Source organism: Bacillus rossius, chromosome 1, assembly GCF_032445375.1.
Source record: "Bacillus rossius redtenbacheri isolate Brsri chromosome 1, Brsri_v3, whole genome shotgun sequence".
NCBI classification, from domain to species: Eukaryota; Metazoa; Arthropoda; class Insecta; order Phasmatodea; family Bacillidae; genus Bacillus; species Bacillus rossius.
Window position 1 is genome coordinate 265,919,188 of NC_086330.1, and position 22,209 is coordinate 265,941,396.

General features: G+C 34.9%; 2 protein-coding genes across 2 annotated transcripts; one reads left to right on the forward strand and one right to left on the reverse strand.

Annotated features, from left to right (window-relative positions):
- Positions 1 to 1,349: 1,349 nt before the first annotated feature.
- On the forward strand, positions 1,350 to 10,759 carry LOC134527563 (uncharacterized). The gene is made up of 2 exons (XM_063360349.1): positions 1,350 to 5,256; positions 5,396 to 10,759. Exons 1-2 carry the CDS (start codon positions 4,881 to 4,883, stop codon positions 6,556 to 6,558), a joined length of 1,539 nt encoding a protein of 512 aa, XP_063216419.1. The 5' UTR covers positions 1,350 to 4,880; the 3' UTR covers positions 6,559 to 10,759.
- An 8,110-nt stretch (positions 10,760 to 18,869) lies between these two features.
- LOC134527564 (uncharacterized) lies at positions 18,870 to 21,138 on the reverse strand. Its single transcript, XM_063360350.1, has 2 exons — positions 20,969 to 21,138; positions 18,870 to 20,788 (listed from the first exon to the last, which is right to left on the reverse strand). Exons 1-2 carry the CDS (start codon positions 21,103 to 21,105, stop codon positions 19,153 to 19,155), a joined length of 1,773 nt encoding a protein of 590 aa, XP_063216420.1. The 5' UTR covers positions 21,106 to 21,138; the 3' UTR covers positions 18,870 to 19,152.
- Between the last annotated feature and the right edge of the window lie 1,071 nt (positions 21,139 to 22,209).

Genomic DNA, 22,209 nt, shown 5'->3' on the forward strand with positions numbered 1-22,209 from the left:
CCATTGGCTGATTTATTAGTGAGAACCTTTCAGTTCAAGTTAGTATAGACACTGCCTGATTCACTTACGTCTCTCCTAGCTACATGTCACTGACTTACAGTAGCAGAGGGGTGTGTTCAAATAACTTATGTTCAATAATAAACAATAAGCAAGAGTTAAGATTAGCATTATAGCTTGCTACCAAATAGATATTCAAAATATCTTACTTCAGAATTTCCAAAGTATAAGAATGCAGAAATAAAAAATTAGCTTAAGTACCAATATAAACCATAAATAAAAATATTGATTTAAGGAAAGTTTTATTTATGAAAGCAGGAACACACAAGAAAATCACAAAATAAATTTTCAGGCTTTACTTATTGTTAGATAAATAATATTGGTACAGTATGTAGTTTACAACCCACAAAGTCTACAGAAATTTACAAGCAGTCATATTTTATGCACTGTGTTATATACAAAAATACAGTTTTCTCTAGTAGTGACTCTTTACAATAGTTTATTAATATTCTGAAAAACTGTCTTTATATGCTGTTACATTAACAGCATGGTTTTGTAACTTAGTGGACACACAACACTTAAAACTTTGATTTACTTATACTTATTTGCTTGTCACACTGGACAACAAACTCAAAGCCCTATTAGAGGCTGTTTTTTTTGTTGAGCTTCTTGATACACTAACAAATTAAAACTTCTATCACAATTATTATTAAATTGTACTTCAGTGTCAAAAACTATTAGGCACATAATCTAAAAAAACTATTTATGTAATTTTGACACTATTTAAATACAACACAAGCCTTACAATATTGAAATATGACACTGGCCTGTCACAAGCAAAGCGAAAAACACAAAACAAATTTTTAGAAGCCTTGTTAGTAAACTTCTGGACACACAAAATACCACCAACAGCAAAAATTTAACATGTACAAAGTTTTGATGGTATGAAAAAAAATATTGTTTTACGTTTGTTGATTTTACATAGCTTTACATATTTTCAATAATGATATATAATCATACAGTCAATACATGTTCAATTGCCAATAATCCAAAAAATTAAGTATGTTCCTACACTGCGTTAACAAAAGACTGATATAGCTTCCATTATGCATGTCAAACAATTTACGTGGTAAAAAATACCATACAAAAATAAGGTGGAAAAAAGGAGCTTAATCAGACTGTTTGAACACACAACTAAACACCCCTGGTACAAAAACTTTTCGATCCACTGTACATTCACATCACAATTTCAACAAGGTACTTACAATAGTAAACGATGTTTTTCAATAGTCAAGATTTTTTCATCTTTCAATTCTTCAAACAAACAAAAACTTTGCCATCAGCCGTTCTATGAAGATTTGTAGGAGTAAAATGCAACAAACTGTTATGGTCCACACATTTCCACATATTCAAAAGTTCCACTTCAAATGCATAAGTATGTGAGCACCAGCCTACTGTTTTCATGACCATTACAACAAAAACTATATTTTCATTCACCACAATGTGTTCAATCATGCAAAACTGAGGTGTTTCATCTTTAACATCAATGAACAAAACACATTTACCAGAGTAGGTACTTGATTCCTTTCAAAATTACCCATGATGTTTTGTAGCAGCTCGTTTCAAACACGGGTTTCAGAGTATCTTTAAAACTGTCATAATGGCTTAGAGAACATGTTGAAATAATGTTTCCAGGACCAACAGTTGTCAAAGTGTTATTAAGTTCCTTATGAGAGAAGAATGTAATGCAGAGCTGCAACTGATTCTTGATTGCCAAAGAGTATGGAATATTGCGCCGGGAGCAGATGTTACGACCAGAGATATTAAATAATCTATGCCGTGCTTCATACCTCATGCACCAAACATTCACAAGGGGACCAACAGATTCCAGAATACGCGGATAATGTAGCATGAAATGATGCTTCGATTTGAGAGGTTCTTTGAAAAGCTGCTGAAACAAGGTGTGATGATCGACAATCAAAGTTTCCAATAGAACCAATGTTCCCCTATTTACTTCATGATCGGTGACAATATCTACAATTTCTCTTAAACACAAATAAAAATCCCATACAGCATCTCCATCCAAAACCAAATCTCCAACCATCAAATCGAAATACCTGACGAGGGAGAGCATTTCAGATGCTGATATGATTACTATATGCGTATTCTTTAAATGTTCACCATTGATATGAGGTGGTTTATTACAGTTTTCACTTTTCCCATAATCAAAAAATTTGATTCTATTATTCAAAGTACTGATATTAAAAAATCCAACACTCACCAAGTATCTAATTATGTGTGCCATGTTGTACCTGCACACCCCCTCTAACAAAGCATGCATTACATCAACACAGACCTTTTTCAGTTACATGATTACTTGGTAACCTGTTCCATCTACAATTACTTTTAATCCCAGTCTTGGAGGAGTCACGGAAAATAACATCAGTGTTGTCATTTTCTCGGTTTCTAATAAGATTTTTATCAGCCTGTACTTGTTTTTGTGTAGTTTTCTTGTCTACTTTGCAAAATCTACAATAATAAGTTGCAGAGAAACATTCAACAAAGCCAAGAATAGAATCTAAACCTAAGTTATCTCCAACAAGCAAGGCAACACAGAATTGAACAGTTTTTTCACCATCAGTAGTATTCACCAATATACCATTTCTTTCCAAATGTACTAGATCATCAATAAGAATGGAAAATTCAGAATCATTACCGAAGTTCGATCTATCAGAGGAATGAAAGATCATTCCTAGGAAAATGTTGTCCAGTGCAGACAGACATTCTGTAGGGAGTGCTGGAACAGTGTAATACACCACTCCAAGTTTGTGTTTTCCAGCATTTGATCCTAATGGGTTCCCAACTTCAAAGTCATCAAAGTATAAATGCAAAGGTATGATACATTTCTCTGGACATTCTTTCATTTTAGTTTGCCATAATCCTGCATTAAGAAAATTGGATATTTTATCTGTCTGGTTAGAATGACTATGCAAGTGTGCTAAACAAGCTTTGAATACACCCGGAAGACCTAAAAACAACTTCAGAACTTTTTTCATTGGAATATATTGACCGTTACAAGATTTAGGTGTTTAAACTGGTGCATTAGCATTACTGGTTACAAACTGCTCTCCTATTACAAAAGACTGTGGTTTTATGAGACATTCAGATTCTTCAAAAAATTTTATTCTACTATACTCTGTACGTAAATGTTTAAATGTGTTTTGAAGAGAGTCGATTAAGGACATCACATCAGTAAAAGTTTCTTCAGGTTGACCAGATTGTACCTCTTCCAGTTTTGTTTTTAAATATGACATTCCACTGCCAAAAAGAATATCAATTCATCAACTACATGCTGGACAACATTTCTTGTTAAAGCCGGATTACTGTATAGTTTGGCCACAAACTGAGCAGCACTTTCTTCAATATTCTTAGTTACAATACCAGTAGAAATATTACAATAATCATTGCTCTATGTTAATATTTGCGAGATTGGACAAACAGCCATTTCAAAGTCAGCATGGGAAGATTGACTAGACGAACCCTGTAATGGTAACTGTGATTCAGCTTTTTTAAGGAAGTGTGATTTTTCTCCAAATGCTTAAACATCCAAAAGTTTTGAAATTATCTGGCACAGCCTAGTTGGCCACAGGAAAAGGAACCAAATCTAGATTTGCTGTGATGAACTTTCATGTGGAAGATAAGCATCTTCATAAGTACACTTTATTACTAAACAAATAATCTTAATTTTTGTAATATTGCACTTAAATTGATACAAACACTGTTAGCAATAAATGTAACCATACACACATTTTACTTAAACTTCTTAAAATTGCACAAATACCGTATAAAAAATATTGCAGTTACATCCAAAATTATTTTACGAGGAAAGATTTACTCTCAGTTTTTTAATGCATCATATAAGCTACTTTAATGGAATAAAACAGCACCAATACACAAAGTATAATTTTTTATTTGTTTGCTTTTGGTTTTTTTGTTGAAAAAACTTATAATAAGAGTTGACTTTGTTTTCTCTAGAGACCTCTGTACTTTATCAGCATGTTTTTTCTTTTCCTCTGTCTTCTCCCTTACTTTTGTTACACTTTCCAGCATAGCTTGGGCCACACTAGAAGCCACCATATCCTTCTCCTTGAGTGCATCTTTCAAGCGCTGGTTTGCATCTTTCAACAACCTATCAGCAACGCTGCTCTTCAGATCTTAACTTCTTCAGTGTTGCCTCTTCTTCTTCAATGTTTACTTTTTCTGTTTTCAACTATTGCTGGAGGTCTCTCTCGACTGCTATTCGTAGGGCCCGGAAATTTTCGCGAACCGCGAAATAACGCGAAATACCGCGAAATGCCACCAAAATTACATTATATGCGAAATTCCACAATAAACCATCTATTCGCGAAATAACCGCTAAATCATTTAAATTCACTGGTTTACATAAGCGTTCACCCTAATTTACGTATTTTGCTTTCACCCGAAACTCGCGTTACACTTATTTACAGCAATATTATATGCTCTTTATTCATAAAATCTACATTTCATAACCCCATGTGAATTAATATTGTTCTGTTTTCTATTCCACGTAACGTAACCTACGAACGAAAACCAAAACAAACACATCGACGCCTGCTAGATGCGAGTGCGAGCGTAGGCGATAAGCGCCCGAGTTCGAGATAGTCGATTTAAGTGTCGATACATTCATGGCAACTGTTTTTTCTGTGCGTAAAAGTGTAGCCGGTGCAGTCTATTAACGATTCTATCCGTTTACCGCGTCAGTGGCCACGCGCATTGTGTTCATGTGTTTACTAAAGGGATGTTCACAATAAAATTATCTCGTGATTGATGAAATACGTGTTTGTTAATACTGAGTGTTGAAAATGCCGAAAGTTGTAAGTGTTTTTGATTGTGCACGTGAATTTGAGTGCGATGGATTTTACGTTTTTGACAAAGTGAACAAAACATTGATGTGTAAATTTTGTAATGTTAAAATAGAGTGGGCTCGCAAAGACACGTGTGTCAAGCATTGCCGCGATGGTACAGTGCACAGACAGAAAAAAGCAGCAGCTGAATCACAAGCCTGCACAAGCAAAAGGCAAATTTCTGTTGGTGACAGCTTTCAGGTGGCAAAAAAGACGAAAGTTGACAAAGAAATTTTTGCCTCATCTTTGACAAAAGCTTTCACGGAAGCGAACATACCATTGGAGAAACTCGGCGATCCTGCAATAAAAAACTTTGTGGAAACTTTTGTTCCTGGTAAGGATGAATATTTGTTTATTATAAATAATTTGTTACGTTCCAAGACCCCATCTAATCTGTTAAAACTTGTTAAAGTTAAAATTGTTTAAAATTTTTTTCCATGTTTATACCGCTAGAGGGCACCATTTGCTTACAGGTGGAGGGCAGTTACCATGTGTAAAAACATTGCGTGAGACGTATGTGCCCAAGATCCAAGAAGCGGCTGAGGAGCAGTGGATTAAATCAATTGAGGGACAAGATATTGTTATTTTGTGTGATGAAACCACTGACAAAAAGGGACAGTGTGTTTTTGTGGTGCTTTTCAAAACATTACAAGCTTCAGACTCACAAATTCTTCTTGTTGCCGGGGTCAAAATTTTAGAGAATTCTAATGCTAGTGAGTGCTCGCGGGCAATATTAGAAGTACTGACAAAATTTAAGGTTGACCATACAAGGGTTGATGCGGTTGTGTGTGACAGTGCACGCTACATGACAAAGTGTGTGCATTCTTTACAAGTTGTTCTTTCGTCTGAGGGTAGGGACGTCCTTCATGTTCAGTGTTGGAGTCATAAACTGAATCTCATTCAAAATATTTGGCCCCAATCTCTGCCGGAGCTTAACAATTTTGTTAGCAAAACGAAAACAGCATTTATGAACACGCGCAAAAGGAAACACAAGTACTTGTGTTTTCTCAAGCAGCGCTATCCAGAACAAGAAAAGCCTCATGTTCTGTTTCCATCACCAGTCCTTACAAGATGGGGTTCATGGTTTGAGTCGGTGGGTTATGTTAACACATACCTTGACGACTTGGTAACATACCTGAAGTCACTGGAGCTCGAGTCGTCAGAAGCTCTGATGTATTTTCAAACCTTGTCAGTGGAAGAGATTGTAATCATTCAATGTCAGGCTGAATTTCTCGTCGAACATGGGTGTGCTTTGGTTGAGCTGACAAAGCAGCTGGAGGGTTCAAGCTACCCCATGTCCCACTTGATCAGTGGAAAACTCTCAGACTTGTTGAAAAGTTTGCAGCTGGTGAATGATTTTAATTTTGGCTCAAAAACAAATGAGAGTCTAAAGTTGTTGGCAGCTGTTAAACAAGGTTTGGTTAAATCCCAGTTCCAGTCCTGTGGGTTGAGGTGTCACACAAAGTTGATGAAGTTGATTAATGAAGATCCTTCCAAAAATATCTTCCAAAACTTGGGGCAACTGTTTAATCCACGGGAAATGATGTTTGCAATGATATGGTCAGGGCAGGAAAATCATTGCCATTTGTTTCAACTGTTTCAGGAAAAGAATTTTTGGAAGGATACTCAGCCTTAAAGGAAATAGTAGTTGAGAAAGTGAAAAAGAGTGAAGGAAGTGTGGATATCATTCCAATTCTGTTGGCCTTAAAACTGGACCATTCAGCTTTTGCATGCAATGCTCTGAAAGCCATTTGGATACCAGTATCAAATGTTGACTCTGAAAGGACATTTTCAGCATATTCCGATGTGTTTTCAGACAAAAGGCGAAGTTTGAAACCTCAAAACGTTGAGCTTATGGTCTCATTGTACTTTGGAAGTAAAACATAACATGTTGAAGAAACTCGGACTAAGTTATACTTACAGTGCTGAATTGTTATTAGCATAAATTTTGCTTCTTGTCTTACATATTGAATAATTTTTGTAATTTTTAACTATTGAAACTGTTGATTTGTAATTTGTGTTTTGTGGAAAGCCAAAAAAAAATGTAGGCCTGTCCGATTATATTTGCATTCTATATGACATAATTTTTGTAAGTACAGCGTGTATTTTTTTTTAATTCACACTTCCGAAGTGCAGTTTTTATGACGAAATATAAAAATTTTTATGGCGAAATCTGCTTATTTTATTTACCGTTAAAGTAGGGCTCTAGCTATTCGGTGTTCTTCTTCCTCTTTAACTTTCTGTTTCTGTTCCATAATTTTCTGCTGATCTTCACAGTACTGTTTGTACCGAACAAAATTGGCCCAGACCGTGAAAAACCTCTTTCAACATCTGCACTTCCATGTGAAAGTGACAAAGCGGCTTTCACTACTTTCGTCACTGTGGGGAATTTCACATCTGCAGAATTATTTTTCCTCTTAAAGAACTGATTCCAGTACATATCTATGCGGCTTTTCTGGCTACCAGGTTCATCTTCCTCCAGCGCCAACAATTTACACTCATCTGCAAGTACATCCTTGGCAATAACAAATGGAAGTGATCTTGCCACTTTCACTATTTCTTTGTGACTTCCCTCTTTGACACGGTTTGGTGGAAACAAACACTGTAGATGCCTAAGTAGAGGCTTGGACAACAAGGACGATTTCATGAAAATGTCTTTACATGAAGCAGTAAAATGCTTTCTAGTTTGCATCATAAATATCTTCCTCTCCTTCTCACTCACTTTCTTCAGTTCTTCATGCACACCATTGCCACAACATATTTCTTTCAGTGGTAAATAATGCTCAAAACTGAAAGCTTGTACAGAAAATGGAGCTGATGGTTTGCAAATACAGTTCATTACTGTTCTAGCAAGAGTTTTCAGTTCATCGTACATGATGTGAGCCAAAGGCTCTTCTTTTTGAAATTCTCCAGTAAAATTAGTAAATAAACCAGCACTTCTACAAACAAACATTACTTCAGCTGTCATAGTCTTGTCTTTCAAGAGTCGCACACTACTCTTGTATTTGAATGACTTCATTAAATGACTTTTATATTTAAGAATGTAATCCATAAAATACTTGACGACAGCAGGCCATTGCTCAAGAAGTACGAGGGTTATTTTTTTTTCAACCTCCGATCAGCTGTAATAAAAAAACGGGAATGAATTGGGAAATTATTTTAATGTCAAAAAAAACGTACATCTTTACTCTGTTTTTCCACATAATCACAGTGCAGATTGAGGCATTTGTCGTACCAATGCACCAGCTTTCCAATACCCTCTGCATAAAATGATGCCTCCTGCCTATTCAGCCACGTTTTAACAGTGCCCTGCAGTGTGATTACAGTTTCATTTCTCCATGGCATGCCCATTAATCGATACCCTAATCGCTCTTACACGAATCGACACGTCTCGTAGTGTTTACCCCCTTCCACCAACCATGTGGAGCGGCCAACTCACACCTGAGTTATGTTTGATCACCCTACTTACAGTCCGGATTTGGCACCGAGTGACTATCACCTTTTCCCCACGTTGAAAAAGTGGCTTGGAGGACGACGCTTCAACACCAATAAATCCTAAAATCGCCCAAGTAATGCAATAAAAAAAATGCACTAAAAAACAAGCAGCCTTGCTAACACAAATTATTTGAGGGGGCGGGGGGGGGGGGGCGAGAACATTGATAGAAAAAACCACCAAAAGATGTAATTTGTCAGTGGAGTACCTCAAAATTTTGTACAAATTATGATCTTGTAGTCACATCATAGAAACAGAAAAATGCATGCTAAATGATGGTTATTCAGAACAATAATGATGAAAATTAGTTTAATATATTAATTTGATACACTAGCAATATGTGCTTACAATCTGAAACAGGAACTGTAGTGAATTCTGACTGCAGAAGTCTCAAATGTTGTTTATGTTTAAGGTATCATTTTATTATACATCAATTTTTAAAGATAAAAATAAATGGTAATTTGATCTCCTGCAGTATGAAACCTTGCTACGTTCTGTTTAAATTATTGTCCGAATTATAGTGGTGTTTGTTAACATGCTTCTCCTTTTGCAGTGCAATGTGACATATTAAAACAGAAAATGTTTCAGCAGAACTGTTACTGTACTTTTACAGTATCCTAGGATTTTTTTTTTAATTTATGAATATTTGAAAATTGTACAGAGTTTTAGCACATCACTTCAAATTCATTTTTTTTGTAGATAACACAACAGTAAATACAAGCATTTTATACTTAGAAGTGAAGATTTTGAAACAGATGATGAATGATTACTTCTGTCAGAAGGCCTCTACTTTTGCAGGAAAGAATTTTGTCATTTTGGTAAGCAGCAAGAACAAATTTTCCAGATGTACTTTTGTTCAAGATTGTTTCCAAGTCTAAACTAGCAACAGGGGAAAAAAATTTCTTTGCTGTACTGCTTTCTTCACTTTCATTTCTTCTTTTCGGTGTGCATGCTTCATTTTGTAATTGATGACTTACATTCTTCTATCAGTGAATTCTCCATTAATAATTCTGGAAATATTTCAACTTCTACGTTTTCATTGATTATTGGCTGCTCAACATTCTCAGCGAATGAATGGCTACCAACACTTTTAAGTTCTCTCCAGATTCTACTTGTCCTCTGCAGAGCTGTAGTTGATAGTCATTCAATTTCACCATAAATCTAGCTCTCATACCAACTTTAGGAATTAGCTCTTTAACATCATCTTTTGAAAGAGCTGCCAATGCCTCCTCATTAACATCATTCTCTATGGGGAAAAAAATTCTTAGAAATAGAGAAAAATTAAAGTTTGAATTATCATAATTTGTTCTTAGAGGCAAATTAAAAAAACATGCCAAGAAGAAAATGATGCAGTTCAGAATTATAAATTATCATCATCATAAAAGTGGCTATCTATCCACATTTACTACTAAATATGTCATACTGGAATGTTTAAATACATTATTTTCAGATAAAAGAAATGATTAATTCTGATATGTTTAACAATTATTCACTAAGAGTATGTTATAATTTAAGTAGTTTACAGTAATTAATTGTTAATGTTAAAATTAACAGAGCCTTTGGATCCAGCAGTTTAAGTTAACCTTCATGGAAGTTTAATGAGAACTTAAAAATATTATGTAATTGTGTTTGTGTATATTTCTGGATACAGAACACAAATTGATTCAGAAATTTTTGATTTTTTTTTTAATAGGGTGGGTAATAAATATTTTTGCAATACAGAATCCTAATAGAACAAACTTTTTTGTTAAATATTTAAGAAGCCTATATAATACATACAATCTTGTTAATGTGGATGAACAAGTGCTGCTGTTAAAATTTTTTTTCAAAATTCAAATTTTTAATGCTTTTTTGGGGGTCATATCTCAAAATAACAATCAATATTTGTTAATTCACATAGCATTTTCTTGCACAATACCACACTAACCAATCTAACCTTCTTCCACAAATCATACTGTTATTAACCTAGGCAGCTATGTGTAAGAACATTGTTTTTAACCTATAAAATTTAGTTTGGTAATAAAGAGTAATTTTTCCAATTGATGGGTGTAAGTCCAAAAATGGGTACTCATCTTAACAGATGAACTGTTTGATTTTTTTTGGGTGTGTGCAGAATATTGTGTAAAATGTTGGCATCACTAAACATTGTTTAAAAAAAGATGGCTGTAATTTTTTAAGTTTACTGATTTTATTTCTTTGACATGTGCAACAAAACTTTAGGAATTTCAAAGCCTACCCCTCAAGAAGAATCACATACAGATGCAAGAATGCAAAGTAAAAAAAAAAAATAATAATAATAATAATAATAATAATAATAACTGTGCATTATAAGTTGAACAATTACTTAATTCTACAGCTTTGTCGACTATTGTAACATAAGATTTAAGCTAAATTCAGAGAAAAAGCATATTTTGTGATTTTTTTTTTAAAAATTTAAATTTCAAACATGTTTCTGAATGATTTCAGAAGAGGATGGAATAATACTTTAAGTAGTTAAACAGTATTTAACATTTTAACAAGTGGTTAGGTCATGGATATTTACTACAAATATTTTGATATCATGATAATTGCTTTTGGTTTGTGTCAACAACATAAAAATATTTATAAATTGTATGGATGTTCAATTATGCTAGAAACATTAAAAATTTTCAACTTTTCAAATGGTTGGTAAAGAATTATCAGTTTTAAATGTAACATGTCGAAATATTTAATCACATATTTTCCAAATATATAAAATACAGCTAACCTAACCATTCCAAAATTTTACAGAATATCACTGAATTTTAAATGTGGCTAGCCAATCTTAACAAACCATTCTTAAGCTTGTATGCTATCTTTAATGTACATAACCTAACTAAATGTTGAAACGGTATATCAATGGTCGACTACTCTTTAAAAATCACAACTCCTCAACAGAATAAGGAAAAAATACAAGAAAATTAATTGTTCAATATAATTGAAGCTAATAAGTACTAGACAAGTAATGACTTATACAGACTTTTTTTTTTAAATTCTGAAAAGTGTATTCTCCACTTTATTTAGGTAATAGGTAATTGTTCATAACATGTATCCAATTTATGCCTTGATCCTTATGGCACGTTCCTAAATATTTTCCAGTGGCAGTGGTGTATGATGCTTGCTGTTTTAATTAAGTATCTACATCGAAACTTCTTGCACAAAACCAAAACTTGTAATATAACAATTATTGATGATATTAAGTGGAATAAAAGGAAAATATATCTGTATTCAACTAACAATCATTTCCATTAATACACCACAAGTTTTGATTATGTACAGGATCTTTTGATAAACTAAATTAAAAACATCCAGCATCATGTACCACAGGTTAACAATGGGCTATTAACCCATATCATGTATATAATTATTCCTTCGATCCTGGTGGCATGATACTGTAAATATTTATTTATTTTCATCCATTTGACCATACATTTGTTTGCACAAAAATGGTATAGGACATGTCATAAATAGTCAAGACAGAAACAAATAAATAAATAAATAAATAAATAAATAAATATATATATATATACACACACACACACACACGTACGGGCTTTTAGTACCCTGTGAGGACCATCAAAAAATGTTGCGTTGCGAGGACCACTGTTAAAAAACACAGTTTGGAAAAAATAAACATGGTATGAGATACAGAAAATTCATAAAAGTATATACACAGCAAAAAAAATTTAATACAAAATTTTTGTGTATCAAACATGAAAACACCCTACAGTTATGAGGACCATGGGTCCAGCCTGCCACTCAGAAGACAGTTCAATGCGAGGACCATCTGCCGTCTTGCTAGATTTAAATTGCTGTAATAAGAGCATGTGAAATATTTTAGTCACTTGGCCAGCCCAATTTAGCGTTTACCTTGTAGACCAATCACTTGCAAAACTTTTGACTGCACAACTGCAAGTCCACTTTCATCCATGTTGAAAATCCTCGTGGGCGGATAGTTGTGTTTTTGGAACAGGGATTCAAGTAAATCAAAAAATCTATTAACATTTTCCCTGGTGAATCCAACTGCCCTAGCATAGGAAGTGCCAGTAGGGCTACGAAAGGAGAGTCGTTGTTTGTGTCTCTTCATAAACAGTTTGAGCCACTTCCTGCCATATCATCTACTTCGCTGAAGGGATGCCTGAGGTTATTTCTTTCAGCAAGCTGAAATGCCATCCTTCTTAAATCTCCCCGAGTTAACCCGAACAATGTGGCTTCCATTGCCAGACAGTACTGCAATAGCTTCTCCTGCAGGAGTAAGAGCAGTTTCGCGACCCCATTGTGTGATAGCAGCTTTCTTAGGATCCCCATACGTTTTCTTTACTCAATCTCATTATTGTCGTTTTAGGAACAGAATATATTTTTGCAGCCTTTTTCCATCCCATCTTCTTTTCACACACTGCTATTATAACTTTTTCCATGGAATTAACATCCCATACTCTTCCATTTTGAAACTTCTGCACCCTTTTCTTCTTGCTTGTGTCCATAGTCCTCCACCTGAAATGTTAAACATGGCTAATAGAAGGGCGACTCATTATCGCATATCATATGCCCCACCACATTTTGAGAGATTTGGACGGATGTTAATGGCTGTGGTCTTGAGAGCCAATGAGAGATTAAATAAAATGGCTATGGAGCAGCAAAAGAATACATGTACAGATGAAACGGGAGTTAGCAAAAGAAAAAATCTAACCGACCAGCGCCATCATCCTGGCACCATTCCCACATGCCAAAATCCGGGATTTACCCTGACTGGGAATCGAACCCGGATCATAATGGTGGAAGGCAATCACTTTAACTGTTACTCTACTTTAGCATATGCTAAAAGAGCGAAGTTCTTGCTGGCAAGCAAGTGTGGCTAATAGACAAACAAAGGGAATATTTAGTAGAAGTCACAATAGTCTAATGTAAAGTCCTTATTTTAAAGGTTTGATAATACATTAGATTAGTGCATTAATCAGAGCTCGTCATTGACAAAGAAAAAGAAAAGGAAAATAGTTCTGCTGTAGTAATGTGGGAGGGGTCCACTCTTGGACACACGAGAGGGTTCCGCTCTACGCACCTGCCATGTTTTTGACTTGCTCGAAAAACTCTCGTTTCATTAAAAACACGCAACTAAAACCATACATCACTAGTGCTGCTAAGTATGCATTGCTAAATAACAAAAGAGATTGACTTACTTGCACACAGTGTTGTTGGTAACACTTCAAAAGCTGTTAAAACAAAAGTTATGGAGCATCTAAAATCACAAACGCAATGCCATTACTACGTGCATCGCGGCATACTAACAAGGCTTCTTCCCTAGGCTTGCTTTGTCCGTCCGCAGTAGTATAAACCAACCAGTAGTTTATAGTAATTAATAATGTTATTTAATTTCAAAATTTGTATATATTTATTTGTGAAGTATTGCCACAACTTGTGTTTTGGGGAACTTTCTTCCTTTTCTTTTTATTATATTTCACAGTAACTTTTAACAACGATATCTTTGGATTTAAACATATTTATTTGCCTACTTCCTCTATTCTTGCTTTTGAATTACAAGTTAGATGGAGAATTTTTATTAGGATGGATGAATTCGAACGGCGAGCATGAAAGAAGAAAATGATAAGCAGCAAACTTGACTGAGACTTCGAGAAATGTACGAATCTAAAATTTATATAAAACTTAAAGTTCATCGCTGCCAATATTCAACCAGAACTACATAATCGTCGTCGAAGGTATTCAAGAACTACATATGCGTCATCGAGGATAGTAAATTGCTGCATCATTGTCAAGAATGTGAACAACTGCCCTTCGTCGTCATCAGAACCGCCGGTTTGGAGACCCATCAACTAACAGTCGCTGTCCACATCGGGACCTGTACCACATCCAGCTGTACACACCGAGGGCCGCTGTTCTTGTGGAGTCATCATCAGGACGATCGAGAAGTCGCTGTTCCTGTGGAGTCATCATCAGGAAGATCGAGAACTAGGACATCACTACGTCAGTACGAATGTAGTTACTGAGATCCGCAGTTCACGGTATAGTTGAAATACCATATCTTAATGTGGTATTGTCCTTAACTTGCGGCATATTCTGAGGTAACTATGAACTATGAGAAAATTTTACATCTTTCCAACTCCACAAGCTTATAATTAATAGCAGTACATAACCCGACAGCATTGTATCAATCTTATGTCTGATTCACCTACTTACACATATATAACCTGAGATACTAATCGAAGAGTCCCGATTGAGCTAAAATAAATTAAAACTTTACTACATTTGAATATAGCAATATTTGTAATATCAAGTTTCAAGATGATATTGCAATATAAATATTAAATTTTTATTTGAAGAGGTGTCCTATTACACAGGTTGTGCAATATTAATCTTAAACCATTCTACTGAATATAGTTATTCTTGTAAAAATTCCAATTAGCATGTTGTAATGTGAAAACAATATCATTTCCAGTAATATAACTATTCATATTACAACAGTGAATCGTTTGCATTATCATTGAAATTGAATTAAAACTTAAGATTAATGATAAGTATAATTTTGTGTTTATAAATAACCCAGTGGATCACCTTAACTTAACATGTTACTGATTGTTATTGACTCACCATCAATAATCATAGACATATACTCAGAGATCATATATGTTCTTTAGAGTTTCTCAAATTTGGTATTAACCAAATTATTTTCTTTGTTGGTCTGCCAATGACCGGGCTAGTCAGATTGAAATAGGCGATCACAGTAGTTCACGTGCTCGCCGTTAGATTTCAGGAGCGTACAGCGCTGTTACAAACGGGGTCAACCCTAGGGGCAGGGGTCCACATTTGGCGTACTTCCTCTTCATTTAAAAAATTACCTCAAAATGACATTTTTCTATCTGTTAATGTTATAATACCATTTAGATTGTGTGAACATTTATGTTACACAATATAAAGAACGGTGGTATTTATATCATGTTTCATATAATTATGTAAAAATGGTTTTTTCATGTGTATACCCTATTTTATTTCATTCTCATGAAACTACACAATAAAAAAATAAATTACATCTAAAATAAATAAGAGGAAGTCACAAGTTAAATATACTAAATATTTAATCAAACTTTCGTCCAGTTACAATTTACGTAATATACTGCACGCCTTTTGGATTTCTAAAGCATAGCAAAATTTCATTTCACTAGCTCAAAATTTTCTACCATAGTCAAAAAACAATATAAATTGCAAGAATGTTATTTCTAATGTAAACAATCAAATTTTATGAATAACCTAAAATGTAACTAAAGGAGTAAATTTATCTATAAAAGTGTCACAGTATGAACTTTCCTGCATTTGAGGCCGTACATATCACCGAAAGGACTTTTACTAAATTAATAATAAATTTATGAATTGCATATGCATTAAATTTTTATCTACATTCCCACACAGTTTAAAGTGGAAAACTTAAAATTTGAAAAGAGGCAGAGAACACACAACAATCAAATAATAAAGGAAATATATTAATTATTAAAACACTTGAAACAACTGAAGGAACTTCGTTTTCCACTATTTACATAGATCAACACAATTATGCTATTTAAACCACCACAAAAGCTGCAATTATTAAAGTTCAGTTTTGGTAGCCTACGGCAGTTTATCCATTATTTTCTCGTAACACTGAACTGTCAGAAGAATATTAGTACCATTACATAAGTACCATAATCTCCATAGACATTATTTAAGGTCAAACTTGTTACGAAAATCTGTTATTTTATTTTGCAATGCACATACACACTTCTATATACTCCTACTATAGGTATACAGAAACTCTGTATAGCTATGTAAGGATCTTCATTTTCTTTGCTTGCGTATCTGAACCATTTTTATTTCCTGTGTGTCGTCATTTATTCCCTGAAATTTCGTGCAGCATTCTGTTCAAGAACTTCAAACGTATGAAAATTCGCTGAGTCACAAATGTTTTAACGACAGCTGCTGGAATTTCGTTAATCTGGCTTAATATGTTGTTGGAAATTTTCTCAACAATGCTATGTTTTATTTTGAAGTTTTGACCCAAACATTGTTGGAAAATAAATTCCATCTTCTTTACATTATGCAGAAAAGCATCGGAAGGCTCCACCAAACCACCATAACAAATGCTGGATCCATGATGATTTGTTTGAAATTTTAGTTTTCTGACTATGTTGTCCCAAATCCAGAAATTAACGCAGAAATTTTTTTTTGCGACCCATCCTCCAAGATAGCGGAGTCCATCTTCATTGCACTCTTCTGAAACTTCGGTTTCTTTAATTGGTGATATATGCGTGACCTGAAGACTATTGGTATCTTCAGTTTCACTGTAGTTTTCAGCATTTGTCGTTATGCCAGCTGTTTTCAAAACTTCGCTAACAATGTACTCTTTTGAAACTATGTCGGTGTCAAAAGTATTTTTCCCTGCTTGAACAATGCCTGGACTTTCACCTACAATAATCATTCTTATCCTGTAAAGGGCATTTATAGGCGTTGGATGATCATTCAGCACACCTCTGGTTCTAATTTGGCTGAACAAATTTTCCAAACAATTCGATTTAATTTGTGAGTTAAAATGTATTTAATGCTGGGAAATTTCTGTGTTAGATAAGAATGCAATTCTTTGGTAGAATTTACAGATATTATAAATCCTTTTTGGAAAATTTGTAAGAATTATTTCCCTGAGCATCTTATTTCAGTCACGGTGTTAAGCAATGCATCCAATATTTGGTTTTGTGCCAACAAATCCAAACCATTAGCACACTTACTCGGTCGTATTCCCGATAACTGCTTGTTAGGTATGTAAGTGTTCATCAAATCGTACCAGGAATTTACCAACTCAATAAAATCAGCTGTAGCATTTGCGAAATCCAATGAACAATATTTTCATATTGCAGTTGCTGTTGTATGTGACGCTGGGTTTTTTCGCAGTCCACATGAAGTTTAGTATATTTGTGACAAGAACGTACTTCTGTTGTCGACGCAGTGTTGATTATATCTTTGATAGGGTTTTTATTTATGATTTACCGATTGGGCAGTAAGAACCCACTGTCGAGCAACCAGTTCCGTAATAATTTCAGTAAATGTGGGACATCCGGGAAATAGTAAATGTAGATATCTTTTAACACTGGGTGACTGAAGTGGCTCTTGTCAATCGAAATGCCTAGTTCTTTCCATAAGCCCACATTACCACCTCCACAGTTGCACACACATGCCACAACTTGGTAACCAGTGCCGTACAGTGCAATGATAACAGCATTTAATATGTCCGCTGTTAGTTTTTTGTCAAAGTCGACGAAAACTGGCTGTTTCCGGACATACAGCGATCAGTCGTAGCGTCAGTTAACCGTACTCCTTTAGTCCACACCCCAGCCATTAGCCCTGGCCAATAACAGGTCAGCTGCGGTTCTCCCCGTTATTTCTCTCGGCCAATGGTTTAGGCGCTTAAATTTGGGCATCTCCAACCAATGGAACTTTACCAGGAAGACCGGCCTACCTGTTGTCATAAAACTTTTTATACTTGCATTTTTTTTCATATTGTCATTAATGGCTTTTTTTCTATATTTTCTTTTACCTATTTGAGTTACTCATTTATGGGCTCTCGTATTTCATTCTAGTGATAAATATGCATTTTTAAATTGTTACTAATACATTATATTGCTGCACCAATAGGCGCTTATACATCAGCTCACAAAGGAAACTTAAAAAATGTATCAACGTCAGTATTTTTATTTATTGACGTGAAAACGTCTAATAAATAGATGAACGCCGGCTGCACGCATGAAAAGGTGTCCCGTTACGCACATTGTACCGTTACGCTCATTGTTCCATTACGCTGTGTTCCATTACACTGTCGGCGAGTGCAGTAATAATAGGTTATGTTACAATTGACTAAAAAATTATGGTGATTCATATAATTGATGATAGATATTTGATTATAGTTTATTTATATGAAAACTTGTTCATAATTATTTTTAAACTTTATAGCTAAACGCCAGTTTTTAAAATTAATTACAAGTCATCTACACGTGAACTGTTTCGTCGAATGTTTATAAAGTGAAGTGAAAAGTTAATGTGGTTTTCATTGCTTATTACAAGAACAATTTCGGCAATAAAGGTTTATTATTCTCGCATTTTAAAAATCTAATTACTAGGATAATTTCAAGGGTATTTGAATCGCTTATTTATGGAAAGGCATAAGTCAATTCACTAAAAGTTGTGGGAACATGCAAAAAACTATATCATATCTGTTATAAGTTTCATACATCAAAATTAATATTTTTTTACTACTCTGTACCTAAATGTCACTACATTGACAAGTGCATGCTTTGCAAGTGTTTCATTACCTGCGAGAAAAAAATTGTTAAATATCACAGACTTAGGCCCTTTTATAACTTAACCTTGCAAGTCAACAAAACTTATGTAATAAAATATTCCAATCGAAATACAATGATGTAATTCAACCTAGATATAGTTCAGTAAACGTGTACACCATATTATTGAACACTTTACGCCATTTTCACTGACCTTATAATGCATAACATCACAGGCATACCCTCTTTAAACAACACCACAAAAGTTATGTACTAAAGCATCATTTCACTTTAAACAACAGTGATGTAAGACTACACATTGTTTTGAAAACATGTACAAAAGGTGTTAATATAACTTCACACTTTGTATGTTATTATGTAACAATGCCTGTTACAATGGCATGGTAGCTCAGTCTGTTTGCTTGGTAGGCCACTGGATAATCTCATTGTAGAAGTCTCTGTGTTCACCTGGAACATAACGGAGAACCTTCTTTAAGTCAATAATCTTCTTTGCATTAATTGGCACATTTTTCGCAGGATACGCCTTTTGAACAGGAATAGTAGGATTCAAACTTTTGTCGGATGATTGACGAAGCACAAAAGTATGTGACACAAGTCCGCCAATGAATTCGGAAGCAACTACAGTACCTTTATGGCGACTGTTGTACTGGAACTCTACAAACCTTGATACAGCAAAGTCTTGCTTCTGGCTTCGCGGAACTGCTTTACTCTGGCTTTCCAATGATAAGCATGTCTTTTTGTAATGGCTGGGCCACCAATTCTTGAAGTCCAACACGTCATTAGATGTTACCATGTTGACTGTGAATTTTCCAGGAACTCCTGCAGATGTAATAAGTTGGCAGACCTCCATGGGTACATAGTATCTATCAGTCTTTTTAAGAACACGTTTCACCAGTGCAAAATCACGATCGCAAGCAAGATATGAATGACCACGTATCGGAAACCGATGGATAATAATGTCAAATCTGTTGGTGTCAGTAAGTGATAACAAGAATCTTACCATGCAATTGTTCTTATTCTGCCCTCCGCAAGCATCACTGTAAAGGTGCAGTTCTTTAACACATGGAGGCACGTTGTCACTTATGTATTTGTGGAGAAAAGAGCATGTTTCATTTGGCCCTTTATTTGCCTGCCCTTCGTGATATAAAAATAAACTCGCCTCATCTGTTTTCAGGTTATGTATGGCAAAGGGAAACACCGAAAGCTGGCGATAGTAAAAAAGCTCTTGTACTGGAATGCAGGGCAGTGAAATGTTCTGCATATAATCAAACGTTAACCCTAACACACTATCATTGTTTTTGCAAATGTGTTTCGTGTCTTTCATGCTTGTGTAAAACTTGTTACTCCTTCTTTCATGAATGGCCAGCTCGGCCATGGCAACTCGCTTAGCACATTCATTAAGATTAGGATTTTTTATCTTGACCTTCAGTTGTTCACATTCTCCACAGGTGTCTATCTGTGGTCTCCCAAAGTGGAGATTGAAATTTTCCCTGAAAATCTTGTAATAGAAAGAATACTTAACTTTACAATCAGGAAATTTCTCTTTGAACAGTGTATGCATCTTCTTTATATCCAACTGCGCATCAAGATATTTATATTCTTTGGATGCATGGTGGCTTATCTTGACAGGAAATGAAGATATGTGGTCTTTGATGGCCTGAACATCACCAACAGGCACCGACTTCCTATTGTTTTGTTGGCCTCGCATGTCTTTTGGAGTTTGTCCACATAGTAACAATGTTTGCAGTCTCCTTACCCTCTTGGCAGATACTCCATATAACTGAATGAATGCTTTCTTGCACACTTTCACTCTTCGTTCTTGAATAACTACATGGAAAGTGAAGGAGGATGACCTTTTTCCAGACTTGTCACCATTCCTTGGTCGGCGATGTTTAATTGGCACAGCGTCAAGCAAACCTTGAAGATAGATGTCTTGCTCATTCTTGCATGAAAAGGAATGTATAGCATCAAGTAATTTCCCTCTCTGTGCAATGTCAATCTTGTCATAGCATTTTCTTGCACATCTAAAACAATAAAAATAATTTTTTTATGAGTCGTGCAAGCTATTTTAAATATTTCCAAATTATCAATAATAGGTAGTTAACTAATACATTTCTACAAACTGAAATATGTTTACGTGAGTGAAATCTGAAAGATGAATGAATATAAATCTTAAAAGAAAATAATATGAAGAATTAGGTTACCTGCACGACTCGGTAGTACTTTTAGTTTTCACAACATTCCCTCTGTAGTTTGCATACTCCTTTCCTTGCAGACGAGCTCGTTTAATTCTTTGACATTTGTATTCTTCCACATTTTGCACACCTTTTTTATGTTTCATGGAATGGTTACAATCATTTTCCACACAAGTCTTATTAGACACCATTTCACTCATTTTCTACTAGTAAACAAACCAAAAGTAACTGAAAGTACACAACAAAACAAATGATAGCAGAATATACCAGCATGCAACACTGCATGATACTGCCAAAGAGGTCGGAAGAGTATACTGCTATTTGTTTTCTCTTTGTAACTAGCTGCAATTATATGGTTATGAAAGGACATAAGTCCACTGATTAATAGCTGTAATCATTTGGTTATGAAAGGACATAAGTCCACTGACTAATTCCTTTTCATAACTAAACTAAATTTTCTGGCGGTCTGTAAACCCACTTCCATGCATCAGACTAGTGCCTTTTAGTAACTAAACGATGCGTATACACCCACAGATTGGCATCCCGTATGTAACTCATTTCTTCAAAAAAGTTGACTTATGCCCTTTCATAAATAAGCGATTCATTTATTCTTCTATTATTCAAATAAAAATGATTCAATTTTATTCATAAAAGTATGCAATCATTTCATCAATGTTAATGTTTGTCACATTAAACTATCGTCCGTAAACCGACTTTACAGACAACCAATTTTTTCTGTCCGGAGCTGTCACCAATTACGTGTATGTTTTATTATTATTATTAACATGTTTAAGGATAGCTATTTGATTATAGTAGCACCGTTTTAACTTAGTTACTATTCAGTATTTCTGTTTTTGGTGGTAATGTGTGCGTGTGTTTGAATGTTTGTATTTTGCTTTTCGTAATTGGATCATCCACTGCTTCTTGCCTCAGCCCATTGTGAATAGCTCTTATTTCGAACTAATTTTACATTTCTATCTAGTGAACAACATTTGGCAGTACTGTGTCCCACTTCCAATTGCTTCTGAGAACCCTCTACACTTCCCCTTCCTGGTGAAGATTGTCCTTCCCCTACCTTCTTCAACTCCCAGCCATTCAACGCCGACAAGTTTACTGTTACAAAACGCTTTCCGCTTGCACACCCGCAGCTGGCAGATGGCCCGCGTCAACTCTCAGTCTTTACCTGCTCACTTTCACGCGTTCGAAGCTGGTTTTCGAATTCTTTGGATGCACGCTATATTTGTATCAGA